At 42.9% G+C, this 23,736-nt stretch overlaps 1 protein-coding gene and 1 long non-coding RNA gene across 2 annotated transcripts; one reads left to right on the forward strand and one right to left on the reverse strand.

Annotated features, from left to right (window-relative positions):
• Positions 1-534: 534 nt before the first annotated feature.
• On the reverse strand, positions 535-22,027 carry LOC114146742 (1-phosphatidylinositol 4,5-bisphosphate phosphodiesterase delta-1-like). The gene is made up of 15 exons (XM_028021053.1): positions 21,768-22,027; positions 18,384-18,542; positions 17,415-17,643; positions 17,093-17,222; positions 14,963-15,191; positions 13,873-14,074; positions 13,173-13,317; positions 12,931-13,083; positions 12,690-12,842; positions 12,460-12,613; positions 11,924-12,040; positions 11,641-11,819; positions 11,427-11,559; positions 10,567-10,716; positions 535-1,028 (listed from the first exon to the last, which is right to left on the reverse strand). Exons 1-15 carry the CDS (start codon positions 21,997-21,999, stop codon positions 937-939), a joined length of 2,457 nt encoding a protein of 818 aa, XP_027876854.1. The 5' UTR covers positions 22,000-22,027; the 3' UTR covers positions 535-936.
• On the forward strand, positions 8,704-9,826 carry LOC114146749 (uncharacterized). The gene is made up of 2 exons (XR_003595956.1): positions 8,704-9,520; positions 9,765-9,826. It is a non-coding gene; the product is annotated as an uncharacterized LOC114146749 (long non-coding RNA).
• Positions 22,028-23,736: the final 1,709 nt, after the last annotated feature.

A 23,736-nucleotide genomic window follows, 5' to 3' on the forward strand; every position in this document is an offset into this window, starting at 1 on the left:
TGGGAAGCTACTGTAGGTCTCATTTGGATATTCCAAATTTGATCATGCTAGCTCTGGGCTCTTGAACACACCAGATCCATGTGTTTGATCTGGAATAAACTTGAAATGTTGGATTTTTAAAAAAATGTCAAAAGCCACTTCAATAAAAGATTACTTTCTTTTAAGACTGTTATGTCTTTACTAGTTGTTGCAAAAAGCTTATGGGTGTCTGCAGGAATGTTTGGTGAAATAACTTAATGAAACTTCAAAAACGTCAAAGTAAACCTTTTTTAAATTTAACAGGAATAATTACTCCCTTTTCTAATTAATGTCCTGTTGAGATCATTGAGCTTTGACTTCTTCACATTACTGTAGCACTTCCTTGACTGTCTTTTATTGACACTTTGTGTACAAAGGGTGTGTCAACCCAAAGTTCACTTGGCAACAATCTTATTCTGTGGAAAGACGAAAGGCGCTCTCCTTGTGCGAGTCTCCTGAGGCACATCCAGACCGATCTGCTGGACAGTCTGATACAAAATAAATAAAAAGCACAAGTTTCACTTTCAAAGTGTTTACTGATGATAAAGAAAAAAGTCAGATTCCTGCACATGAAAACTAAATCATTAATGGCTGAATCTATTGGTGAAAACAAAGCATGCTGTTTCTAGGCCGTTTTTCTTTAAACTACATAAAATAATTTAAAAAATATATTCTGATTAAAATTGAGGACATGCATTAGTTAAACCCATTGTATCTGCAACGTGACTGACAATGAATCTATAATCCTCATATTACTTCTGCAGTCTAATTTTAAACTACTACAATACCATCTATGAGTTAGCTTTCCTCTAAAACAAACTAAATAAAAATCTAAAAACATGGTTGCTGTGTGAACAAGGTTCGTTTGTTGCAGTGGCGCAGGCGGAGGTTTGGGGTGGCGATACGCAGTCTGGTGGTTCATTCAGCATCCAGGACCATGACGTGCACAAAGAGTCCGGCTGAGGGGAGCTTGTCTCCGTTCCTGGTGAGCAGAGGCACGTGTCTGTATCCTGTGTGGGAGAGGGCAGATAAAGCAGATGTGCTCAGTGATCAGAAAGCCAGAAATAAGAAGAGCTGTCTGGGTAGAGTCTGAAATGAAACCTGTGTTTCCTCCCTCAGAAAAGGAACAGTTCATTTTTCTGTTCCTTTACAAACAGAAAACAAAGTCTTGAACCGTGTCACATTATGGCCACAAACTTCAGTGTAATTTTATGTGATAGAACAACACAAAGTAGTGTTTGGTGGATTTTTTTTATTTTTTATTTTTTTTTAAATTATGCACTGCATTCTGTTATGTCATGTGGCTGCAACTAGGGATGCACCGATCCACTTTTTTCACTTCCGATACCGATATGAGTTTTAGTATCGGCTGATCCAATGCACATAAACAGTGCTGAATTGATTTAAAATCTTTCTTTCTTTTTTTAAACAGAGACATAAATGCACTGAATTACAAATTGATTTGATCAATCTCCACCAGTACTTCACACTTAAATACACCAAAAGCTTCACAAGCTTGTGTAACAGAGTTACAAATGTGTTTCTTTGTAAATTATTATTTGTTATTCATTTTATATTGTGAATTTGTGAATTTTATCTTATTCAGTTATTTTTATTTATTTCGTTGTTTTTGCCTGCGGGGGTCGCCCTTCTGCTCTCCGCCTCGTTTGTGTTTCCTGGGCTTCCGTAGTCTATCCCAGCCCTCGTAGCTCCTCTGCCCCCCCTTTTCCCTCAGAGCGTTGTTCTGCGCTGCTGTGGGTAAGTCAGAGGAAAGTTAGCTGCTGAGATATGGTTGTTTTTCTGTATGGATGTTGTTCATGTTGAGGTCTTTACCATATGCTGTTTATTATTGTTTGTTAGTGTGTTATTTTGTAGTTTTGACTGTCATTGTGGGTTTTTTTATAAACAGTTTTATTATAATTTCCTTTTTATTTTGGCGCGAACGACCGGTGCTAGTCCAGCACAGCCCGGTTGAACATTGTTTTTATTTCCACATTTTTAGAGTCGGAGTGCAGGGAGAAGGAGTTGAGGAGGTTGTTCATTTGTTTTCCCTTCTTCCCCCAGGTATGTTTTTTTATTTTTAATTTATACTCTTTATCTCTGTTTATTTAACTCTGTCCCACTGTATTGTGTTGTTGTGGCCACCAGGTGGCGGTTTTCTCCTCTTGTTTTTAGTTTACTATTTTTGTGAGAAGATTTCTTTTTTTGTTAACTTTTGTTAAGTCTGAGAGCGGTGTTCTGCGCTGCTGTGGAGTCGGAGTGCAGGGAGAAGGAGTTGAGGAGGTTGTTCATTTGTTTTCCCTTCTTCCCCCAGAAAAAAAAAAAATAAAATATCTGGTTGAGACCCACCTGAACGACTTCTGAGACTCATTGATGCCACCTGTTACACTGGTGCCGTGACCCTTTGGATCTACAGATCAGCTCGACGCTCTTCGCCGTGGTTGCTGTGCACCTGTCCTGATCTGCAGTTCGGGATCCTTTTGTGGTCAGGTCAATAAGAGACTTGGAATTACAACACTTTCTTTTACGATCACTGAGTACATACAAAAAAAAAAAAAAAGAAAAGAAAAAAAAATTATTTTATGGTGTGCTACTTTTTTAAATCCAATTTAAGTGATTGTTCTGCTTTGGTATTTTTCTTTGATTGGAAACAATACTGTGGTGCCTTTTATGGTTACAGGTAACTGGTGTATCAGAGATGGATCAGTTTACTACTCCTAAATTACCTAAAGGTCGGGGTGTGTGGTTCAGCCGTACTGCTGACAGTGGAGATGTAGGACATTCAAAACTCACATATGATGCTAGTGCAGAATCAGGGCTAGGTCAGAGCCAAAGTTGTACTGCTATTGATGGGTTCATGAGGGAGAATCCCCCTACTTCCACACCCTGCAGTGATGTTGATGCCCTTCATCACCTTACAGACATGGTTGGCCAGTTAGGTGCACAAATTGGTGAATCAATTGTTTCTAAACTAATGTCAGCTGGTGTTGTAAATATGAACAGTGAACCTCAGCCTTCTTGTGTCACTCAGAACTCACGTGGTGACAGTGACAGACATGACCCATCTCATTTGACAGTCCATGTTAGACCTGATAGGGTACTTCAGACATACAGAGGTGACCACACTGACAAATGTTCAATCCGTGACTGGATTGACTTGACTAGAATGCACCTCAGAAAACAAGACATACCTACCTGTGGTCAAGGAGAGGAGATCATGTGCCACTTAATGGGCAAGGCAAAGGATGTGGTGCAGATTGCATTGCGCAGTGATCCTTCACTTGATGTTACAAAGAATCCTGAACTGATATATGATGTTCTTCTCCATTACTTCAGTGAAACCCCATCATGCCTCCCCCTCGCCGATTTCTATGCTACTCTGCCCAGACACAGGGAGAACCCGGTTGATTATTGGATAAGACTAAACAAGGCAGCAGACTTAGCTCTTGAGGGTCAGCGTAAGCGTGGGAAACAGACGGAAAGCATGAATGATGAAGTGGCTCTCATGTTCGTCAAACACTGCCCTGACCCGGAGTTATCCTGCATTTTGAAGTGCAAGCCAGCTCGTGAGTGGACTTCACGTGATGTTCAGTTAAGGATTGATGACTACCAGAGAGAGTTGAGGGCAGCTAGCAGAGCATCTGGTGTTCCACAGCTAAGAAGCCAGGTTGCTGCCATCAGCCCAGAGCTGCCTACCCCGGTGTCACCTGGTCTGGCAGCTTATGGGCCTTGTTACTCTCCTCCTAGCTCATTACTTTCACCCTCCTTTCTCCAATCTCAGCATCATTCTTCGTGCCAGTCTCCAGCAGCTTCCTATCAGGGTGGTCTCCAGGATACTAGAAACAAAGACTCAGTGCCAGTTGTTACACAACATATTCAGCAATCAGAGGAGAGGCTTCTCACTCGAATGGTCGACATGTTTCAGCAAATGATGGAGAGAATGCAGCAACGCAATACTTTCCATCCTACCCGGGGTGGGAGGTTCCAGCGTGCGCCTCGTGAACAAAGCAACAGAGTGGCAGGTTGCAAAGTCTGTAATGACTCAAGTCACACAACTACTTCGCACTGTATGTCTGAGAGGCTGTGTTTTGTCTGTTTTGCCCCTGGCCACACCAAACTGAACTGTCCCATGAAGAATCCTTCCCAGCCCCAGTCGGAGGGAAACTAAAGGACCTGTATTCGGAGGGAGGCAATGCAGGTCACACTAATGACTCCCAAACTGATGACATGTCAGATGCTGAGACTGTGTACACTTCAGAGAAGAACTCATGCAGTAGCTCAGGAGCTGTTATTTATCAGAATATTCACAGAGTTAGCAGCAGTAACAGTCTTTTCTACACTTCTGTGAACGTGGGTGGGACATTTAAAATGGGCGGAATGCTGGACAGTGGTTCAATGGCCTGTAGCATCAGTGAAGCAGCTGAAATGAAGCTGAAAGAAGCTGGAGTGTTAACTGACCAAAACATAACTGATGTGGATGTGGTTCTTGTTGGATGTGGCGGACTTCGTGTTAAGCCTAAATGTGCTTTTGATGTGGAGATGGAAGTGTATGGCTGTAAAATGGTGGTGCCAACACTCGTTGTTCCAGGCCAGCATGATGACTTGATACTGGGCACTAATGTCATAAAACACATCCTGCATCAATTCAAGCAGTGTGATTCCTACTGGAAGACGGTGTCCACCCCGTGTCCTTCTGGGGATCCAGAAACTGAACGTTTCCTGTCCATGCTGTCTGGTCTTAATCCATGGAAGGATGGAAATGCTCCTGATAAAATCGGTACTGTAAAGTGTAACTCAGCTACCTGCCTTGAGCCTGGACGAGAGTATCTTGTGTGGGGAAAACTACCCAGAAACACTTCTGTCTCTCCAGGCGGCACCATCATGACAGAGCCCACGTCATCCCGCTCAGCACCCCGAGGTGTTCTGGTTGCAAAGCTTGTGACCACATTGTGGGGAGACAGGTGGGTTCCATTAAAGCTCATCAATATGTCCGAAAGACCTGTGTTATTGAGACGCAACACAAAGCTAGCTGATGTCTACCCCGTTGTGGCGCTGGAAGACATGGATGATGCAGAGTGCTCAGAGGTTCGACTTGCTAGTTCTGGACAATCTATCATGCCACCTACTGTGGATGCCAGTCTGGTCACAGATGCGCTGAGATCAGTCGGGCTCGGTGATGTTGATATCGAGTCTTGTGAAGTTTCTGAGGACTGCAGAACAAGAATGGCTAACCTTGTTCTGCAGTATGAGGGTTTATTTTCCCGCCACCATCTTGATTGTGGAGAAGCAAAGAGGTTTGTGCACCGTATAAACCTCTCCGACACCCGACCTTTCCGGCTTCCATACAGGCGAGTGCCCCCTGGCCAGTATCAGAAACTGCGGCAAGTCCTGAGTGAGATGGAAGAGAAGGAAATTATCAGAAAATCCACAAGCGAGTACGCATCACCTCTAGTTCTCGTGTGGAAGAAAAATGGAGATCTCCGTATCTGCACAGACTTTCGCTGGTTGAACAAGAGAACCCTGAGAGATGCCCATCCCCTTCCCCATCAGGCAGACTGTCTGGCAGCATTGGGGGGAAACAGTCTGTTCAGTACCATGGATTTGACCTCTGGGTTTTATAATATGCCACTTCACGAGGACGACAGGAAGTATTCTGCCTTTACTACTCCTATGGGCTTATATGAATACAATCGTCTGCCACAGGGTCTCTGCAATAGTCCTGGGAGCTTTATGCGCATGATGACCAGCATATTCGGAGACCAGAACTATCTGAGTTTACTGTGCTATTTGGATGATTTGTTGGTGTTTGCGCCTGATGAGGAATCTGCCTTACGGCGCCTGGAGATGGTGTTTGCTAGGTTGCAAAGCCACAATTTGAAACTGGCTCCCAAAAAGTGTTTCTTTTTGAGGAGATCTGTTAAGTTTCTTGGCCACATTGTTGACGAACATGGTGTTTCAACGGACCCAAGTAAGGTTGAGATCATCGCCAACATGACTGCGGCCCAACTCATGGAACCAGATGGCGTGACTCCATCTCCGAAGCGGATAAGATCCTTTTTGGGGATGATAAACTACTACCAACATTTCCTTCCCGGGTACTCTGCCATCGCCAAGCCACTGTTTGATCTGTTAAAGGGTGACAGGAGGAAAGGCAGACATCATCAGAATAAACTGCCATCCAGAAAGTTGAAAGCCTCTGACTGGACTACGATACAGGAACAAGCCTTCGAACAATTGAAGTCCTCACTGACGCAAAGCGTTGTGTTGGCTCACCCAGATTTCACTTGTCCTTTTGTGTTATCCACTGATGCATCTCTGGATGGCATAGGCGCTGTTCTGTCTCAGGTTCAGCAGGGTGAGACACGTGCTCGGCCCATTGCTTTTGCCAGCAAGTCTTTGTCCCGGTCACAAAAGAACTACCCAGCTCACAGGTTGGAGTTTCTGGCCTTGAAATGGTCCATCTGTGACAAGTTCAGCCACTGGTTGAAAGGCCATAAATTCACAGTCTGGACTGATAACAATCCATTGACTCATATTCTAACTAAGCCTAAACTGGACTGTTGTGAGCAGCGCTGGGTGGCTAAATTGGCGAGTTACGACTTTGACATCAAGTACATCCCAGGCCCGCAGAATATTGTGGCCGATGCACTGAGTCGTGAGCCATTTGTTCGAGAGACTGTTGGCCGCAGGCTGCTCGCTGAACCCTATGCCAATCTTCTCGCTGAAGTTAGAGATGTGTCAAACTCCTCAATCCAGACTGTCTTTCGATCATCCAGTGGTCAGAAAGAATCCTCCTCAGTGAGTGTTAACGCTCAGTCAACATGCAGCCCACTAAAACTGTTCCCCCAGTCTGTTGCAATGGAGGATGTGTCTGCTGTGTTACACTCACAAGTGGAGTGGGATGCTGGCGCGAGAACCCGTGCCATTGAAATGGTCCATCATCTGCCTCAGCTCATTCCATCTGGTCGAGAAACCTTACCTGCCTACACTGAATGTGAACTCCGTGACAGACAGTTGGAAGACAGAACTCTCTCTCGTGTTCTATACTATGTTGAGAGGCGTAGAAGACCCTCTAGGAGAGAGAGGTTTGCAGAGTCTGTCTCTGTGACGAAGTATCTAAAGCACTGGGATAAATTAACTGTACGAAATGGTGTGCTGTACAGGCTTTCTCGGGACCAGAAAACCAAAGCGAAAAGATTCCAGTACATTGTACCTGACTCGCTCAAGACCGAGGTACTTCATGGAGTTCATGACAGAGCAGGTCATCAAGCTCAGTTCAGGAGCCTCGGCTTGACAAGGCAGAGGTTTTTCTGGCTGACTCTGGACAGAGATGTCAGAGACCATGTTCGACATTGTCTGCGATGCATTGTCAGTAAGACCATTGAGCCTGAGGGCAGAGCTCCATTGGAGTCTATAACATCAACCAGACCGCTTGAGCTTGTCTGTATTGATTTTTGGTCAGCCGAAGATTCCAGAAACAGATCTGTTGATGTCTTGGTGATTACTGATCACTTTACAAAAATGGCTCAGGCATTTCCATGTAGAGACCAGACAGCTAAACAGGTGGCGAGGGTTCTCTGGGACCGATATTTCTGTGTCTTTGGCTTTCCTGAGAGAATTCATAGTGATCAAGGAGCTAATTTTGAAAGTCAGCTAATAAGTGAGCTCCTCAGGGTCTCAGGTGTCAGAAAGACACACACAACACCATATCATCCGATGGGGAATGGAAGTGTGGAGCGGTTCAATCGCACTTTAGGTGGCATGATCCGTGCATTGTCCCCTGAAGAGAAGGCTGACTGGCCACGACGTTTACAGACACTAGCCTTCATGTATAACTGTGCGGTTCATGAGACAACAGGTTACCCCCCATTTTACCTCATGTTTGGCCGGGTCCCTCGCCTGCCTGTCGATGTCCTCTTTCATGCTGTCCTTGATGACTCTGCTGTGGGGAACTATGACAAGTATGTGGCGTGTCTTACCAACGACCTGAAGGAGGCCATGACGATTGCTCAGGACCATGCTTCAAAAGAACAAAGAAGACATGCTCGGTTGTACAACCGGAAAGTTAAGGGCACTGACATTGCCGTCGGTGACAGAGTGCTCTTAGCCAACAGAAAAGAGAGGGGTAAGAGGAAGCTTGCTGACCGATGGGAATCAACCATCTACACTGTGACAGATATTAATCCAACGACACATACGTACAAGATCTGTGACACAGTCACTGGACAGAAAAAGGTGGTTCACAGGAACATGCTGATGCTGGCCAGTTTCCTCCCAGTGGATCCCACATGTGAAGTATCTGATTCTGCTTCTGCCTTCTCACTCTCTGCTAATGCATCCTCAGTCCCAGAAGCAGATGACTTTGGAGGAGAGTAGGAAATGTTGCATGAGAGCTACAACAACACCATGCATGAGACAAGTGCTGGCTTTGATTGTGGCAGTGTTGGGGACTTACCTGGTGTTCTGGAAGGGGTGGTGAACCCTTCGCCTGATCCGACGCCTATGGATTCCGAGAGGAGAACCATTGAATGGATAACACAGCTGTCTGAGCCGAATTCATCAGTGGGGGAGGTAGCTGACTTACAGAGTATGACCTCCAGTCCCAAACACTGCTCAGTTTTGCCCGTGAGCTACACGACAGGTCAATCTGTGGGAGGTGACTCTGCTGCCTTGACTGCTGTCCCGGTGGATGTAAGGGACCCAGATCCCAGCGTTCGTATTGTGGGCCATACAGATGGTGCTTCTGACATTCTGCATACTGTTGACCAGACCTCAACTGTGCACTGTGATGACTATACTGCACAGACGGAAGTTAGGTCCAGATTTGGTCGCCTAGTCAAACCTGTGAACAGGCTCATACAGACTATGTCCAGGCAGGATGTCGTTCAGAACAAGTTCGATGTTAAAGCTGTTTGCAAATCAATGTTCCAGGCCTATCCTGATTGATTTCTTCGCCAGCTAAACTATAATCTTCTTGGGTCTGACGTTTTTTTGTTTTGTCTGGACATGATATTTTCATTTTGTATTGTGTGATGAGCCTGTACTACACTGTGTGTTGGGGTTTTGTGGGGTGTACAAGGCACCCTGTGGGCAGTTGATGGATTGGGGGATAAGCGCTACCCTCATACCACTTCATCCTTATGGGATACGTTAGTTGTCTGTGTTCTTAATGCTGACCCCAGGTGATCTGTGATTTATGTTATTTCCGATGATGTATACTGTGTGGTTGATGCTCGTGTTCGATAAAATTCAGTGGGGGTGAGTGTAACAGAGTTACAAATGTGTTTCTTTGTAAATTATTATTTGTTATTCATTTTATATTGTGAATTTGTGAATTTTATCTTATTCAGTTATTTTTATTTATTTCGTTGTTTTTGCCTGCGGGGGTCGCCCTTCTGCTCTCCGCCTCGTTTGTGTTTCCTGGGCTTCCGTAGTTTACTCCAGCCCTCGTAGCTCCTCTGCCCCCCCTTTTCCCTCAGAGCGTTGTTCTGCGCTGCTGTGGGTAAGTCAGAGGAAAGTTAGCTGCTGAGATATGGTTGTTTTTCTGTATGGATGTTGTTCATGTTGAGGTCTTTACCATATGCTGTTTATTATTGTTTGTTAGTGTGTTATTTTGCAGTTTTGACCGTCATTGTGGTTTTTTTCATAAACAGTTTTATTATAATTTCCTTTTTATTTTGGCGCGAACGACCGGTGCTAGTCCAGCACAGCCCGGTTGAACATTGTTTTTATTTCCACATTTTTAGAGTCGGAGTGCAGGGAGAAGGAGTTGAGGAGGTTGTTCATTTGTTTTCCCTTCTTCCCCCAGGTATGTTTTTTTATTTTTTATTTATACTCTTTATCTCTGTTTATTTAACTCTGTCCCACTGTATTGTGTTGTTGTGGCCACCAGGTGGCGGTTTTCTCCTCTTGTTTTTAGTTTACTATTTTTGTGAGAAGATTTCTTTTTTTGTTAACTTTTGTTAAGTCTGAGAGCGGTGTTCTGCGCTGCTGTGGAGTCGGAGTGCAGGGAGAAGGAGTTGAGGAGGTTGTTCATTTGTTTTCCCTTCTTCCCCCAGAAAAAAATAAAATAAAATATCTGGTTGAGACCCACCTGAACGACTTCTGAGACTCATTGATGCCACCTGTTACACTTGGTGGAACGTATAAAAATAACTTCAAGTTGTTCAGTTAGGAGCAGACAAGTCAATGTAAAAAATAAATAAGAAATTGAAAATGACAAGAATAAACTCTTTCGAATGGTTCAGAAATTAAAAATAGGACTTTTAAAAATAATGTCAAACTCATAAAAAAGCATGATGTCCCGAGTAAAAAGCACAGAATTAGACTGACTAGATTCACCCTTATAGAGCAAAAAACAGTCATTTATACCTGATTTAGATTTATTTATTTTTTCAATATCGGGACTAATATCGTGATTAATATTGGATTGGTGTATCTCTAGCTGTGACATCACAACAATCTGTCCTTCAGGGAGTCGTTGGTTCTTACAGGCACTGAAGAAGAAGAAAAGGCTACGAATACAGGCAGAAATAAATTAAAACGTACCCAGTTTGAGGCTGTTGAACGGAAGTGTGTACTGTCCGACGAACTCGTTGTCAGACGTCGAGTCGTGGTCCTCTATGAGAAAGCGAACCAGCGCCAGCTCTGGCACGTTCACGTCAAACCGGAAGTTCTCATTCCAACTTGGGTTGAAACCTTAAAACAGAAAGCAGAGACGTGACGCAACGCTGACATTGTGAGTTATTTGTAGTGTGAAGCTCATCGCGGGAGGCGCTTGATGCGGTACGGTATGTCTGTTGTGTAAATACGTGCGTTTTTAAATATCGAGTAACAGAATTTCTTGTTTCATCATATGGTAAAAAATTGTTTTTAGCCGGTATTTTAAGTTACAAACATAAACTGTTTGCAACCGGCAGTATGCTTTTCTTTTCTTTTGGCTCACTGTGTTTTTTTCTTTGTACGCAATCCCAGCTCGTGAAAGTAGAGGTTTATTTCCATTTAACATGTTTATCAGTAAAGTTTCAGCCTTCATTCAGGGGGAATGCTACGTAAATAAACGCGAGAGTCTCGCGCTAATGGGAGAAATGGCTCGGGGCCTTTTGCAAAAACAAAAGAGAAATCCTACACCCGCTAAAATTTGACGCTGTTCCATTTTTTATTTCCCATTTTTCTGAGAAGGACGTTGGCCTCTTGTCTTCTTTTGAGCTTTTCAGGTAGTTTCCTTCAATGTTTTTTGGTGCAGCGCCACCACAGGCGAAAGCGGGAACAGGTCTTTCAATTAGTTTGACACTGTAGCCTGAAAGCGAACTGCAGCAGCTGACAAGGTAAATTTAGCAACTTTGGTCGCCAGTCAAACCGAGTCTACCAGACTGTCAGGTGTGAAAACAACCTAAGACCACATGTACCATTGTTCGCAACAACACTGGTCTCTTTCTCTGCAACATCAGCCGGCACCCCATAGATCTGCACTTTAACCAGCGGGTCCACGATGGAGGATTTCTTCTGGTTGACTTTAGGGAGCTGCTGGCCTGATATAACCTAGTGACAGATGCAAAACACATTAGGACTGAACAGGTTCCCAAGGTAACCGCAAAACCTTACTGACACTGGGGACCTCACCATGACATGCAGTGTCTTGTGCTGCAGCCAGTCTCCTCGGGTCAGGGTGATGGGGTCGAACTCGGTGGCACCGTCCCTCATGTAGGCCGGTTTGAGAACGTAGCCGCCCTTGCCGTTGATCAGGAATCTGCCCTGGTTTATGTCCAACTCTGTGCAGGCCGTCTGGAAGTTCAGGGCGACTGGAGCAGAAGTGAAAAAAGGAAAATAAAAGGAATGTGAGGAATGTAAAAGAAGGGCCTGTCTTCCTTTGGTAATTAGTAACATTGGGCGTCGGGTTTTGTACCAATTTGGCAGCCCGCGTTCCACAGTGGTACTGGGTTGTAGTTTGAAGAGTCGGTCCTTGAGCCTGCGGGATAAATGCGGCTCAGTTTTTCCACGTTGTGGCGGATGTAGGCATTTGCTGCAGAAAAAAAAATAAGAATAAGTCATTTACAATTTCTTTCAAAATGACCCCTTAGCCCTTCAACTAGTTTTCAGTCTCTAAAAGTGTTCCCATCCAGGATTGCCCTGAATTTACCCCAATTGATAATTCTGTTAAATATGACCAGAGTGCATTTCTGCTGAAGTTGTGCCGTACAGATGTTCAAAGCTTGAGTTATTGTTTTATAATCCAAGTCTGCTTTCAACTTCCCCATAACTTTGTCCCCTACTTTGTGTTGCTCTGTCACATAAAAGCCCAATAAAATACCTTTAACTTTGTGTGTCCAACATGACAAAATGTGGAAAAATTCAAAGGGGGATGTGAATGCCTCTGCATGGGGCTGTACCTGTGGACTCCAAGCGTAATAAGGAGTCAAATGCTCAACATTGTGTCTTTACCTGACTCCTCTGCCAGTTTCACGGCTTTCCCCTCTTTAAACGATGATATCTCGTAAAAGCTCTGGTTTTTCCTGGCGTCTTCGAAGCCGTTGAAGTGGACGCTCTTGCAGTAGATGACCATGTCGGACAGCTCTTTGGCTAGTGTCAGGTTTTTCTTTTAACGCAAAGGTCAAAAATTAGACATCAGACAAAAGACCGATTTACGAACATAGCTAATGTAGCCCCCTCACCTTGCTCTTCTCCGCTGGTTGGTCGTCTGCCTCGTTACTCGAATCTTCTTCTTCGGTCACATCAGTGTTGTCAGCCTCCTCAGTGACATCAGCGAAGCTGGCTTCCAGTTTGTTTAATCTCTTTCCTTTAATCAGGAATTTCCCTTTCAGCTCCTGAGGAAGAGCACATGCATCCACACCTGTAATCATAACGCTGCTCCTTTCACAGCTTTAAAGCTCATTAAGATAAGCTGGCACCAACCTCAGGCGATGGGAAGTTTGCGGGCATGCCGTCACCCAGGGGAGTGGTGACGAGCGCGCTCCCCAGGATGGAGCTCATGTGTTGGGCCATGACGGACTGTTGCTCCACGCTACAGTGGTTCTCCAAGGAGAGAATTACTGGGTAGTCAGATTTCTTGGGGACAACCAAAAAAAAAAAAAATTTTAAATTAAGTGTTACGGGAAGTAATTGAAGATGCTACCTCAGATTGGCGCTAGCTATACCTTGAAAGCATATTCTTTGATGGTTTTGATCGCATCTTTGAAGAGGATCTTTGAGGTTAGAGTGTAACCGTGGTAGATCACCGGCTCGTTGTCTGATCCATCCCAGCAATCCAGCTCCACACAGCGGCAGCCCTTCAGCAGAGCTCTGAGGGATTAACGGCCGTCTTTAGAAACTCAGTACACAGGTTATCTAAAAGGTGTAATCAAGTCAAATCTGAGACTTGAAGAACTTTTAATGCAACCGTGACTGAAATTTAAGACCGAAAAAGCTAGAAATATAGGGAATGGTTGGGTGATCCTGCTGTATTACAATTACAAACCCTCATACAACAAACGTTGTCCAGCCAACTATTGTTGTAATTTCAATTTGCACAATTCTATGGTTGATGGAAACGCAGCTATTGTAGCTTACCCCCCATGAACGTGTGAATGTGTGCGTGATTGGGTGAACGACAGATGTAATGTAAAGCGTTTTGGAGTCCTCTGGACTGGATAAAGTGCTATACAAGAGCAAGCCATTAGCTGTGTAAAGTTAATGAGGTAAATTTTTTCTTAAGCTTTTATTCCTGCAAAAACACACTTCAAGCAATACCCTCCTGCTGCCCTTACCTCATCCCACTAGGACGTAGACATAAGTAGTGGCAAACGCTGGGAAAACTTGATCTTTAAAATACCGAAGACAGAGGCTTGAGTTGGTTACCTGACGTAGGCCTCGGTGCTGCTGGGTCCTTTCAGCTGATCCTCCGTGAGGTACGTGTTGTGTGAGGAGGAGATGAAATAATGGTTGAGGGGCTGCTGCATGTCCTGGTACACCTTCTTATGGTCCGGATTGAAGACCATGGCCTCTGGATCGTGGAGGTACATGAGGAAGCCATCTTTGGACAGCAGACTTTTCCCTTTGGCTAAAAGCGACCAAAACCAAGACAATTGTTATGAATTCATTTTTGACATCATAAATACACAGATAAAACAAGTCACTTATATGAAGTAGGCTATAGATACTCCACAGAACCACTGCTGGTCAACCATTTACATTTCCTGTAATGCGGAGCTAGTAAGCTGCAGGCCAAAACAGCCCGAAGCAAAACGTGATATTTGCTAAAATCAGAGACCATTTACAAAATAAAAGAGGCAGGGAACATTTCAAGGATCAAGCTAGTAGCTAGTGACTACATTTTTACCTGTTAATGAGAGCATGCATTTGGGAATACCAATAAACCTAACAAACCTGTGTCCATGTCTCAATTTCAATAGAATATGCTAACTGCTTAGTAACCAGCATTATAAGCAAATAAGAGAATGACCATTTCTTAGCAGTTTTAGCTTTCGTACACTAAAGGAACATGTTCACCGACATAGGTAGTATAATCTTCTACCCAGCATTATCTGTGTAAGGTTAAATGGTAAATGGTCGGAAGTGCAAAAAGCAGGTTAGCATTACAGCTGACTTGAGATGGAGAACACGTGGTAGCCATATTGGATTTTGAGGTCTGTTACTGAGGAGAAACGTCCAGCTTTCTGACTTGGAACTTAATTGGACGTTTTTGTTTCATTTTCCAAACTGGAACTTGGAAATTTTATCTTCGAAGCAAAAACGTGTGAAAAAATGTAGCCTTTAACTGAACATGCAGAGCCAAAATACAAGAGGATGTTTGTCCCATTCTCTTTAAATTTATCTTAAGGACCAATAGATAGACTAAAACTTTATTATTATGCAAGTACCTGGAAATCTTAGTATCTGCATAGGTTGTATTTGGTTGTAAAATGTCTTGGAGTTCTAAGGTACTGACCCTGTTCATCTGGCTCGTACTTCTCAATGATCTTCTGGGCGTCGGCGAGGGTCACCTTCTCCCTCTGCTCCTTCGTCAGGAATTCCACCAGATTTCCGGCATTCATGAAGCCTGTGGTTTTGGCGTACTCCCCGTAGATGACGTCGATCTCCTCCCGATGGGTCAGCAGATTGTAAAAATGCTCAATCTCCGCTCCGGCGAGGTATCCAGATTCTGATTTGTCACATTTCTGTGGTTGTTGGAGTGCAACATCAAGGTTAGAACATTTATATGAAATAGGCTATTTCATAATAGAGTGAACACCTAAACAATAAAGTTTGCACCATGATTCACAAGCTAAGACGCTGTTATGTACACACAAACCATTGCATACACAATGTGGGGGGGGGAAAAACTACGACTTTGTGTATATAAAAACAAAACAATATATGTGGGGAACAATTCAGCTTAATATGATCAGATCAAAATTGATTTTATTAACTATTGCACGAGCAAGACACGGTACCCAGCAATTTTCTTTGATGTGTTCTCTGTTTGCCGCCTGCGTTACGTAAAAACTTGGAACCATTAAAAATGTGATTCTTTTTTTATTGAATTATTCCAGGATTATTTGAAGTTCCAGGGCTTTGAGGCAGCATGTGTTACTCTGTAGCCTCAAGTGACCTTTCGGTAATGCTGTTATTACGTGTTAAGAGTGTGGCCTTTGGAGTAGTTGCTGCGAAAAGTGATAGTTTTGTTTTTTTTTACTTTGTTCCACAACACACTGTATCTGTTTCTTCCATGAGGAGCAGGAAGACCGATTTATCTGACCACAAACCACATTTCCAGTTGATGGTCCCTCCTACGTCTTCCTTAGAGGCACATTATTTTCAAACTGTCTTGGTGCCTTGCAAAAGCATTCATAATATTTGAACTTTTCCACATTTTATCACATTACAACCACAAACTTCATTGTGTTTTACTGCAGCTTTAAGTCACAGACGGAGGCAAAGAACCGCATAACTGTATGAAATGGAAGAATACGATATGACCTCGGTGGTGGTGAGCTTTTGTATTCACCCCCATTTACTGCAATATCCCTACCAAAGATGGCTCTCCACTGACGCTAACAAGGCAGGGAGAGTATTAATCCAAAAAAGCAGCCAAGAGGCCCATGGTAACTCTGAAGGAGCTGCTGGGTTCCACTGCTCAGGTGGAAAAAGAAATCTGCTGATGGCAGAACTATAGGTCCTTGTATAAATGTGAAAAAGTAGCAGGGACAAAGATGGTTCCAAGACCAACATGTGCCGTTTTCCCTTCAGGAATTATATTCTGCTTTGTGTTGGCCTATCTCAACGAGTCCAAATAAACACATTACAGTTTGTAATGTGCAAGAAAAATGCACATTGTTTGTTGCAAGAAAAATGTTACACATAAACTCAAATCACTAAGTGTTCGTAATGGACTTCCTCTTCCCATCTTTGGTCAGAAGAGTAAGCCATTGTGCTGTCTGACAACGTCACCCATACTGTACCTATTTTTGCCACAATGCATTCTGCAGTGCAGGATCTGAAAAGCAGCAATTTAAAGGGACAGTGTCGTGTATTTTCTAGGCACATAATGCCATTTTACAGCACAATCAAGTAACTATGTTAACTTTAGTCGTTACAGAAATGCCATATACATAAAATGTGACTTAAAAGAAGTTTGACATCATAATTTAACACCTTAAAATTGGGCCACTGTCTCTTTTAAAACCTGCTATTTCTGAAACTCTGCCTTCAAAAAGTCACCACAACATCGCTTTTCTATTAGCCCTTTAACAAAGTTTTTACCAGTGTTGCACTGAGAACCTGTTTACTGAGCTCAACAAATGCGTAGTTTGTCCAGGTGTTTGCTAATTGCACCTGGCTAGTCCGAAGGAGCTGAGTGGGGGAGTCTGAATGGTTGCTGTGGAGATTATACGATTTCTCAAACATGCATGAAAGAGTCAAGGCCACACTCCAGGTACGTTTATGATGAAGGAATAAGAACATAACATGAAAGGTTTATGCTAAAAATCAATATTTGCAACGGCATTTATCATAAAATGAAGTTTTGAAGGTATTGCAACGTCTTAGCAAGTTCTTGCCAGCAGTACATCTGTATCACCTTGAAGAGCATCTCTGCGTAGTCATCATCCAGCCCAATGTTGAGCAGCTGGAGGAAGTTCTTCATCTCTTGCTGACTCAGTTGACTATCTTTGTTCTTGTCTGCTTTGCTCAGGCAGCTGAAGATCCAACTGTGAAGTTTGCATGTAAGGAGAATACAATCTGAGTGCTTGCTGGTACAAGCTCACTGGTTGGTCCTCGTCGCCAGGCCTTGATTTACAGCCTATGGTGACAGACCGAGGACACATGGCTCAACAAAATGCAGACACTTTTTGGAGTGAGTTTCATTCCAGATAGGAACTCATATGTTTGTGAAAGGATACTGATCTTTAGCCTGATTGGCGGAGAGGTTGTCTAGCCTGGAGATCAGTTTTTCCAGGCCCCTCACCCAGCACCCGGACTCTTCCTCCGAGCTAGCTATGAGGTCCAGGTTCTTTCGGCGGCCCTTAAACACGATGGTGAAACAGCGGCCCTCCACATGCTCTTCTGTGTTCTTCTTCAAACCCTCCGATTGGCGGCCAAGTCTAACTGCTGCGATGCTGTCAACTGGAACTAGACATCAGAAATACCCCAGATGTTTAACGGTATTATAGCTTTTATATTTTATATATAGCATTTATATGTTTCTCTAGTTCTTGCTGCAACATTGGTCCTTTAAATTTTGAAATGTACTTCAGGTGATAGAAGGGCAACTTTGCAACTGCCTTTATGTGATTCTGAAGGTTCAGATCTGAGTCTAACTTAATTCTTCCGGATGATAAAGTGTGTACCCTTGCAGAAACAAAGCATATCCTTGCTTCTTAATATCTTTAAGAGTCAATGAGCAGCTTTGCAACAGCTAGTCATGGTGCTATGACTAGCTGTTGCAAAGTTGCTTTTTGCAATTTAGTCGTCAAGGAAACACCAGTAATGATGTTACCCAATGGCGCTTATCAGCCTGTGACCACATCAGTTTATGGATGTCATTAAAGCAGAAATATAACAGGGGCTATTTTAGCTCGCTCCTCCTCTTACTCAAAAAAAAAAAACTACAACTATCTCTTCAGACACACCCACTAAACTGATATCACGCACAACCGATAATACGACGTAAAACACTAGTTTTACGGCTTTGTGAGCAGTCGTCCACTCTTCTACACATCCATCTGTACTGAGACGTTATCAGAGATCGCGCTGTGTGTGTTAGCGTTGAAATTATAAATCTGCTTAACAAATGCTAGTAGCAGGAGTAAAGGAGGATTATGAATCTTGGTGAGACATATGATTGCTGGGCGACACGGTGCAGGACTCACAGGTCTGACTCGACTTGAAGGTTTTCTTAGATTCACGCCATATGGTCTTGCAGTCCTCCTGGAGCTTTAGATGACGGGTCTTCTTCCAGGACGGGGACAGGACCTTGAGGAGGTCTCCGCCTTGCAGGAGGAACTGCAGGTCTGGATCGCCCTCCATTCCTAAAGATGAGAAATATGCCTTTAAGAGAAACAATGAGGAAAAAGTCTGCGCTGAAAACCATGCATGAAATGATTGTAAGGGTCAAAGTGTACCCATGTTTCTAAATGTAAGGATCCAAAAATGCAAATATTAATTGTGATAACATTCCTAAGGTTGAAGTCTAGAAAAAGTGACAGAGTGACTCTGGCTGTATGGAGCGTAGTGCATTGTAGTGGTGGCTGGGTTCTGCTGTTAAGCAGATAAAGACGGCTACTATACATTCCCTCTTTAGGTCAACAAATTCAAATTTGGCTGTTTGCAAATATTTTCAGTTGCAATAAAAACCACAGAGTTGATATTATAGATTTAGTGGCCATCACTCTCAATATGTGGTAGTATTTTAGCAGCACTGCTACCTCCCATTTCCTACAGTTATCTCAAAGTAAGATCACTCAGAACAATTAAAGCCTTTGCTGAATTGCCACAACAACAACCATACTCCTTAGACATACAATGGGACGCCAAACGCGTGCAACATAACCCGGATAACCCATCCGCCTCAACACTCAGATCATCTGGTCGTTGTGCAACATACCTAGAAGTTTTGCATTTGTTTGTATCGCCTTCTGGTTGGAGGCATGGTGAAGCAATTCCTCAGATTTGCTAAGTTTAGTTTGTCTCCGCACGCAAGACATGTTGCTCCAGGCTGCAGAGAGGCTTCGGGAGAGTGTTGCCCAGACGCAAGAGAGAGAGACAGAGAGACCGGTCTGTGTGTGTGTGTGGACTGAAAGGGCGTGTACCAGCAGCTAACCCCGGAGTTTACTTCAGCTCTCCCAGGACTTCCCCAAGAGACAGTCAGCTGACAACCGGGATGACCTACTTAAACCCGTGAAACGGACGACTGTCAACTTGACAAGCTATAAAGTTAGTCTGGTTTTTGCTGCTTGTAAAGTTAAATCTACCCAAAAAGTTATTTTATTACAAGGAAAAGGCATGGAGGAAAATATGCCTACATTTCTCAAAAACAACCACAGGTTCAATGGAAATGTTACAAATTAGCCAGGAAACAGTTGAGCTACAAAACCTTATTCCGTTTAGCTGCTTGCTAATAATTAACCGCTGCTTTGAAGCAATTAGCATTAACGAAGCTACATACAAAACGTAGATACACAGGATTTTAAAAAAGATATATAAAAATACAGGTAATTGATAATACAAGGAAAGCGCTTGAGCCTTCTCCAAGACATATTAGCGTTGAAGTTGACTTTAAATGAACTATTTGCATATTTGAAAAATATGCCAGCTATAGCATTTAACCTGTAACTGCTGCGAGTTAAAATGTAAGTGATATAAAATAATAATAATAAAAAAATGACATTGGATTAGCCCCTGAAGTCACCACTAACAATGACGTCACAGCAGGGTTGAGTTCTAAATTGGACATTTGCTAATGTTGTGGTGCTAATTATTGCTGACATCAGCATATTTATTTCTATCCATTCCAACCCCAAATGAATATGTTCACAGATAGTGAATGTACACCTCTGTGTGACCTTCATTATTGCCAATTAAAAAAAGGCATACGTGCAACCTTCACCAAATTTTATATGCACAGCAACCATCCTGGATAATGAACTCCAGGCTGCAATAATTGACTTTTCCAGTCAGAATTCCAAGTGCAGAAGGCATTTGTTGTTTTATTTCCAACTGGGAACAGGGAAATCCAACGTCTTGTGTATAGAGAACAGACCTATTCTGACAAATGTTAGCCTCCAATTTGACTAAAGGGCCATTTCGCCAATTTAAATGAGTCTGAACCTTGATTCCAGTAAGCTTGAAACCTACAGCAGGGGTCTCCAACTCCAAAAACATCTGACTGAAACAAATTGCTCATTAGCTGGGCTCTGCTGATCTTGAGAATGTGTTGTCTAGGTACTTCAGCCACTTGGTTGTGTTACATTAGAGCAGGGATGTAGCTAAAGATCCAAGAGAGCTTTTAAGGACAGGAGTCATAGAACCCAGCTTCACAGATTTTTCAAACTTGAATTGTTTTAAACTCGTAACAGAATCCAGAAGTATTGTTTCTGATTTGTGAAAACTCAAGAAGGGGCCATTTTAAATCTCATTTTCTACATCACCTCGGGTGGGACTGAGTTTAAAGAACACAAAACTAGTCAGGGCAAAAGTATATACAGAGTTATTAATTGATGACGAACGTTAAAGCTTCTGATTTGTCAAACCCTAATTCAATTTGAAAACATTTATTAAATGGTGGATTTCAGGCTTTTAACCATAATAGTGGGTCCAGCATAAGAACTATATTTCCTGTAGCCTACAGCTCAAACCCTGACAAACTAACATATTGTAACATGTGAAACCAAAATTTATTTAGCAAGAATTCAAAGATGATTTTTTTTCTTCTTACTATGAGGTAAAGAACCCCAATAAAAAAGCCTTAAATGTATCCCTTTCCATTCCAAGTTTGATTTAGTATCTAAACTGAATGACAATTTCAATAGCGCCATCTTTTGGAATGTAAGGGAGTGACATCGTGGGGTTTGCGTGCTGCTGGACAATCCATACGAAATTCAAATTTTACAGGTAACCATTGTGGGGAAAACTTACGAACATATGGGAGAGGAAGACGTTAGATGTTACAACACCCGCATGACTCTGACTTTTACGATTGTAAGGAGGGGAACCAGGGAAAAGATCAGTATTCTGCAGAAAAGCAGGATCTCCCCTTTCAAATTGTAGTGCTACGGCGCCATCTTGTGGTTTAGTTGCGACACTTCATATGCTGTGATTTAACAACGCCTTATTTGCATTACTTGTCGTTTACAACCTTGTAAAGAAACAGGCAATTCATACTGTGCACACAACGATTCAGTTTGTCGCTTTCTTGACTTGCTGTCTAACCAAAGACAAGGCGCTGTTTTGGTTTGGCGACACTTGTGTTTGTGTTAGTAACAAGGTGCGTAAGAGGGAGCCACACCTTTAGGCTGAAAGTGATCTTGAAATGTACCACAGTGGCTGCAGGGGAGCATAGTTTTACATTAAACAAACAAAGAAAGTGCAGAAAGTTGCACAGTTTAACTTTTAGTTAAAAGTTAAACGCTCACGTCTATGGGCTATCAGGTTAATACCTGTTGTTGGATTATGAAAGTAATCGGGACTACTCCCAAGAGATGCAAGCCTCAACTACAACAAGCAAAACTAATAAAGTAACCAAAAATCACTTTTACCTGTTAACTTACTTTCGATCCCATTCTTCTTCATCCTTACTTTTGTCCCTCCCCCCCTTTTGTTGTTATTTTGCAGGTTCTCTCCTGGTTTGCTTTGTTTCACGAGTAGCTGCTCTCTGTTTTCATGTGTGCAGTTTCCAGTAAGGGGAGAAATCTCTGTAAGCCAACAAGAGCTCGATCTGAGCGCAGGGGAATGCTGCAGGCTCCAACACCGGTTTGACGAGACTGTCATTCAAGCTGGGCTGCTGATGTCACAACAGGGCAGGTTACAACCCACACTGTGCCATCAGACAACGAGTAGGTTAAGGCGACCTTGTTTCAAAGTGCTGTTTTTGGTTTTTATTGTTTATTTAATCCTGCTGAACCTGCCTTTGAAAACAAAGTTACTTTCCTTTCATAATCTTGTATTTTAGAACAGGACACCCTGTGATGGTCTCCAGAGGCAGACAGAGAATGAATGAGGATGGAAGAAACACCCACAACCTTGTAGAAAGAGTGAAAACTCATATCTCACGCCCTGTTGGTGCCTGGGGCTAGTGAATTTAACGAGAACATGTCAAATGTGTTCACGTTTAACACTAAGTAAATATGTCCAGATAGTCTGAATGGAGGAGCTTAATAGTTATAAGTACAATTGGCTCTCTGCCAGCCACATAGTAGAGAGTGTCTTTTTGAGGATGTGGGACTAATGAATAGGACAGATGAAATCTTCACTTCCTATTTTGCTTTCGTACTGTTTTTTTAACCATTCTTTAAATTATTTTTTTTCAGCTCCAGTTGCCTTTGTTTTGTAGTGAAGTGGCAGGAAAGTGGGCAAGGAGGAAGGCATAAGTGGCAAGGGTCAACTGGCCGGGACTGGAACCCGTGAAGGCAGCGTGGAGGGCTGGCCTCCATAAATGGGTCGCACGCTTTCCCCCTCGGCCGCGTCCATTTGCTAGCAGCTTTGCCTTGGTGGGATAATAGCGGCGCAGTCGGTGTAGCGCAGAGGCTCCTGTAGCTCTCAGCACTTCTCTTTCAGACCTGGCTTACCCTCAGCGCACTGTCAGCGGTGGAGAGCTTCCGGATGGCTCTCAACATGCCCCCACCCCAACCATCCCTCCGGTAAAACCATGCAAGGACCACAGTACACAGCATATGGAAGGCTTTGAAAAGCCTTAACAACACAGAAATATAAGTAAGATGCTAGAAAAAGTGACTTGAGTTTTCCCACACCTGATGCTGCCCATTAGCTGGATGAGAGTCGGGCAATATAAATTTCCCATGTGCATTGAAAAGACAAATTCAGCTTTTTGTTAAACATAAGTCATAATGTGCAAAATAAGAAATTATGGTTGTTTTGAAGGTACAACATGAGCTGGTTGGCTCAAGCTGCTTTCATTAGAAGTAATTTGATCATGTTACACAGTGCTGCAGAAATTCATTTGGCCCCTGTACAAAGTTACTTTGGTTGAGCTTTGGTCACAAATGTTTTGGATCACTAAATAAATGTTAATGTCTGACAAAGATAAGCTGGTGAAATACTAAATGCAGCTTTCAAGTGATTTAAAGGTGCTTGTTAAATCAATCTGCTCCTGGATTTAAGCCTGGAAGTTGACTAAGCCGCATCTAAACCATTCATTTAATTTGTTTGAACTAGTCAGAGATGGATTTGCTGGTTTGCTTTAGATCATTGTCTAAAGTAAACCAGACAATGATCTAAAGCAACCATCTTTTCTTGCATAACCCAATAAAAACTGGTTCCATCAGTTTGGGTATTTCATCCAGTTCCTGCAGCCGCAAAGCGGCTCCATCACCATCAAACTGTTACCAGCATGTCTTTGTGTTTTTTCATTTTTTTTAATGAATTTGTGTTTTTGCAAACATTGCACTTTATATATGAGTTATAGACTCATATTGGGTGAGTTGTAATAATATTTTAGGATTTTTAAGAATATTAAAAATACTCAAGTATCTGAAAATGATGAAGCTA

This window comes from Xiphophorus couchianus, chromosome 6 (genome assembly GCF_001444195.1).
Source record: "Xiphophorus couchianus chromosome 6, X_couchianus-1.0, whole genome shotgun sequence".
Classification (NCBI taxonomy): Eukaryota; Metazoa; Chordata; class Actinopteri; order Cyprinodontiformes; family Poeciliidae; genus Xiphophorus; species Xiphophorus couchianus.